This window comes from Wolffia australiana, chromosome 9, assembly GCF_029677425.1.
Source record: "Wolffia australiana isolate 7733 chromosome 9, ASM2967742v1".
In the NCBI taxonomy this organism is placed as follows: Eukaryota; Viridiplantae; Streptophyta; class Magnoliopsida; order Alismatales; family Araceae; genus Wolffia; species Wolffia australiana.
The window spans coordinates 527929-532860 of NC_135843.1; the positions used below are offsets into that span (position 1 = coordinate 527929).

The following is a 4932-nucleotide window of genomic DNA, read 5'->3' on the forward strand; positions in this document are numbered from 1 at the left end:
ATGGATTGAACAGTCTAAAGTAATCCATTTCGCGCTAAAAATAAATAGAATACTTCTCTTTTTGCCATCCGGAATAAGGTTGTACTAATGAGTCACGGTATAGTAATGTTTAAATTTAAATGGAAAGAGCTTCCTAAATGGTGCTGGCTGGGAGAGAAGAGAGAGAAAGAGAGAAGAATTACAGATGGAAAGTAGAGCTGAAGAGAGAGAGAGAGAGAGAGAGAAAGAAAAACCAGATGATCGATAATGTAGAGAGAGGTAGAAGAGAGCAGACAGAGGGAGAGAAAAAATATAAGTCTTGAGAGATAAGGTTGAGAGGAAGGAGAGATAAAAGAGATATAAAAAGAAAAAAGAAATATATATAGGTGAGATAGAGAAAAAAGAGAGGAAGAACAAGAAAAGTTAGAGATGTGTAAAGTAGAGAGGATGGAGAGAGAAGAGAGAGATATAGAGAGATAGAGAGGTTGTGTGAGAGACATATAGAGAGAGATAGAGAGGTTGTGTGAGAGACATATAGAGAGAGATAGAGAGGTTGTGTGAGAGACATATAGAGAGAGATAGAGAGGTTGTGTGAGAGAGATATAGAGAGAGATAGAGATGTCGTGTGAGAGAGATATAGAGAGAGATAGAGAGGTCGTGTGAGAGAGAGCTATAGACAGAGATAGAGAGGTTGTGTGAGAGAGATATAGAGAGAGATGGAGTGGTTGTGAGACATTGAGAGCGAGAGAGAGATATAGAGAGAGATGGAGAGGTTGAGAGAGAGAGATTATGTGAGCGAGAGAGGGAGATATATAGAAAGAGAGGGATAGAGAGGTTGAGCAAGCGAGAGAGAGAGAGGGATAGTTTGTGTGAGGGAGCGAGATATACATCGAGTTTTTCTGTATAGAGAGAGCGAGATATACCGATAGAGAGAGAGAAGAGAGAGAAATATAGATTAGAGAGGTAGAGAGAGAGAGGGAGAGAGATAGAGAGGTGGAGAGAGACAGATAGAGAGGTAGAGAGAGAGAGACAGAGAGGTGGATTTCGGCCTCATATTCTCTGGGTTTGCTCAGATCTTGAAGAAAGTTGCTATCTTTGAAGAGAGACAGCGATGGGTGCCGATGCTTGTAATATCTTGCAAGATCTTGTTCAAAGGGCGGGAGGCTGCGCCCTGATCGACGGCGGTCTTGCGACGGAGCTTGAATCCAACGGCGCAGATCTCAACGATCCTCTCTGGAGCGCCACGTGTCTCATTTCTTCTCCGGATCTCATTCGCAAGGCAAGCCCGCCTTCTTCTTCATTTCTTAAATTTCTCTCCTATTCGCTGCAGGAATTAAGGATTTTCTTTTCATCTGAGTTTCTGAAATATAGTTCTACGTAATTCTGACATCATTCTCCAAGTGGGTTTTATGCGCAAGCAGTTTACTTGAAATTTTGGTAATTTTGTGTGAATCTCTTGTAAAGTGACCCCTCTTCGTCACATTCTATCATTTTGGGGACATTTACTGGTTCATGTTAATTTTTTAACTGCTTGGTACGTTATTAAACTCAAATTAAAGCAATTTTGTTCTCGAATGCAATGGAAATTTTAATTAATCAATGGAAATTTTAATTTGAATCAGTGGAAGAAATGCATTTGTATCTTACCTATGATTTTTAATTTTGTCGCTACTATCTGGATTTATTTAAATATGGCACTCTTACCTTCTACTCATTTTGAAGTTATCTCTTATTCACCGAAGAAGAAAGATCTTTTCGTCTCATCTGGGTTTCTAAAATATGGTTCTACGAGATGCTGACGTCATTCTCCTAAAGGGTTTTATATGTGAGACTTGGGGATGATTTCTCTCTTCTAGTGATACCTTATCGTCGCCATTCTAATGTTTTTTGGGGGTTTTACAGGATGATTTCGGTTTTAATTTTGTCTGGTGCGTTATTAAACTTCAATCAAAACAATATAGTAACTGAATGGTTAATCTGAGTGTGTTTAATTTCTCGATGTTGAATTGTATTCCTGTCCAGGTGATAAGTGTTTTGTAATTTGAAATTGATGAGTCAACTCCGTAATGTTTTCAGTTTCGTCAGTGCTAACTAGACATGATTTATTTAGTCATTATTTGGGAGTAATTTTTTTTTTTAAAACTACTCTCCAAGTTCAAAACCCAATTTTCCTATCCTGTCCGTTTCTATGGTGCCTTGCGTAATCATTTCTCTACGGTGAAAGAATTGATTTTTATTTGTTTTTAATACTGAGGTCTTCATTTTTTCTTGTTTCCTTTGCAAGGTTTTCTGTAGTTGAATCGACTCCTGATACTGGGCCCTCTACAGTCTTGCTTGTGTTATTCTTGAAGCTAGTTTGTTGCTAGCTTGTAGCTAGCATGTAGCTTTCGCACATCCTTTCATGTGTATGAAGGTCTTTCATGATATCAACTTCGTACTACAGAAATATCAGCAGATGTCAACAGATTTATTCTCTTTTACATTAGGTTATTTTACCTTTAAATATCAACAGGCCTCTACTTAAGAAGGTGGACAAAAAAAAATGCAATAGCAAATGTTGCTTTAAAAAATAAAATTATCCCATAAAGTTGGTAAGATGATCAATCATCAATGTTAAATATGAAATCAGTTTATTTTCTCGTTTCTAAAAACTTCTGCGTGAAACTATTTCTCAGTAATATTTCCCTAATTTTACTGAATTTCCTCTCAGGTTCACCTGGACTATCTAAATGCTGGGGCAGATATCATAATCACAGCTTCTTATCAGGTGAGGCCATCGCTGATTGATTCATAAAATTACTTTATTATTATTACTGGGCAAGAATTTCACTAGAGATTTTATAATGGAACAGGCTACGCTACAGGGATTCCAGTCAAAAGGTTTGTCACTGGAGGAAAGTGAGGCCTTACTGAGGAAGAGTGTCACAGTTGCATGTGAGGCACGTGATATATTTTACCAGAATAAGACCAGCACTTCAGGACGCCCAATACTTGTTGCTGCATCCGTCGGAAGCTATGGAGCATTTCTCGCTGATGGCTCCGAATATAGGTGCTTAAAAATCTAAATAAACCTATTCTCATTTTTGGTATTCATATTAATCTGAGAGGTTAACCTATTTTCTGTGGTAGTGGGAACTATGGGAATGCCATCTCTGTGAAGTTTTTAAAAGATTTTCACAGAAGAAGAGTTCAAATTCTTGCTGAAGCGGGAGCTGATCTGCTTGCTTTTGAAACAATTCCAAATAAGATCGAAGCCCAGGTGCAAAATTCTGATAAATTTACATTTTTTTTTTACTGGAATAAAAAAATACTTTATCTGTTCCTTATGCCGTGTTCTTATTTCAGAAAAATTATTGAAATGGTGTTTTCTAAAATATTACCATTCACAGGCGTATGCGGAAATACTGGAGGAGAATGATATAGGAATTCCGGCCTGGTTCGCTTTTAATTCTAAAGATGGAATCAATGTAGTCAGTGGAGATTCAGTGATTGATTGTGTATCAGTTGCCGAGCGATGTAAAAAGGTTGTGTCTGTTGGAGTAAATTGCACACCTCCCAGATTTATTCACGGGTTGCTTCTCTCAGTCCAAAAGGTAATCGAACTTGTCTTTCCATTTGTGTTATTTTTATATCAATTATCTGTAGCTCAAAGTAGTATTATTTGTTTATCTCAATTGCAAAACATTCTCTAAAATAGGTTTAGTTGGGTTTCAATGCTTATCATCATTTATTGTTTTATAATCTGAGCCACCACTTCACAATCTCAGTTTAAAAGCCACTCTCTGATTCAAACTGCTGGTTTGTGTGAAGGAAGTGCCTACTTTCTCTTTCAGGGATATGTCTGCCGTTTGCCTTTAGGGTAGTTTCCCTTTAGAAAGCTGTAGCCAAGGGATTGGTTAATTGGGCAGCTTCAGACAGAGATGAAAGAATGGTAGATGATAAATACCTTGAAATACCCTAAAGTTAAATGATATAGATACCCCTCACATCAATAACCCCTTCAAAGACCATTATTTTATCTCTCTCTTCTCCGTCCCAAGATCTTAAACCACTGTCTTTGAGAGAAAACTTCTAGATGAGATAACTATTGAGTTCTGCGCTCCCGAATTTCATATCTAGAGTTATTTTTAGGATTATTATTGACATGATTGTGAACCATTTATATAAATCAGGTGACGACTAAGCCCATTTTAATATATCCCAACAGTGGAGAGGCCTACGATTCAGACAAAAAGGAATGGGTGGTGAGTGCTAACATCACAGTCTTTGATCTACTAGGATGAACGACAATCTTTCAATTTCTGCTTCACTTTATTAATTTTATTGAAAGTTGCCAACAATACAAACTGCAGGCGACAACGGGTGAATCAGATGAGGATTTTGTTTCCTATGTGACCAAGTGGCGAGATGATGGGGCCTGCCTGATTGGTGGCTGCTGCAGAACCACTCCGAACACTATCAGGGCCATAGCAAGGGCTCTGGGAAGGCACAATAACTGACAAGAGACTATGTAAAAGAAATATAGTTGGCAGGAGAAGGATGGTGATGATCTAACAGCGTCCAATACTTTGGATGGAGTGATTGGTGAAAATTTTGGATATTTTATTGTATTTTCTAATTACCAAAATGTCATACTTTTTGGTATTTTTTGGGCGTCATGTTAATCAGGCTAACCTGAGATCTTTTGAAGGTGGACTATAATCCTTAATCAAACAGATTTATAATATCCTCTTTAAAAGCATTGCATACCCGTGAGATTCATGCTTAAGATTCCCATGTTTCATGCACTCCTTCAGCTAGATATGGAGCATGGACATCAGTGTCCCTTCAAGTCTGGAAGGACAAACGTCATACTTCGCAGTGTGAAGAAAATACTTGGAGAAGGTTATTTCTTGATACTAGGGTTCGCCCGTCCCGATATCCGTCCGATATCCGATATCGGACAACCGATAT

The 4932-nt window shown here is 38.0% G+C and overlaps 1 protein-coding gene across 1 annotated transcript; it reads left to right on the plus strand.

Annotated features, from left to right (window-relative positions):
• Positions 1 to 464: 464 nt before the first annotated feature.
• LOC144707742 (homocysteine S-methyltransferase 2-like) lies at positions 465 to 4664 on the plus strand. The gene is made up of 7 exons (XM_078580979.1): positions 465 to 1258; positions 2690 to 2746; positions 2832 to 3028; positions 3109 to 3238; positions 3369 to 3572; positions 4152 to 4223; positions 4332 to 4664. Exons 1-7 carry the CDS (start codon positions 1091 to 1093, stop codon positions 4476 to 4478), a joined length of 975 nt encoding a protein of 324 aa, XP_078437105.1. The 5' UTR covers positions 465 to 1090; the 3' UTR covers positions 4479 to 4664.
• Positions 4665 to 4932: the final 268 nt, after the last annotated feature.

Excerpts from the sequence above, each read along its gene's own strand:
- LOC144707742 (XM_078580979.1), top strand. The coding sequence starts at position 1,091 with ATGGGTGCCGATGCTTGTAATATCTTGCAAGATCTTGTTCAAAGGGCG. Across the intron at positions 3,573-4,151 it reads TGCTTCTCTCAGTCCAAAAG|GTGACGACTAAGCCCATTTT; the intron begins GTAATCGAACTT and ends TATATAAATCAG. Across the intron at positions 4,224-4,331 it reads CAGACAAAAAGGAATGGGTG|GCGACAACGGGTGAATCAGA; the intron begins GTGAGTGCTAAC and ends TACAAACTGCAG.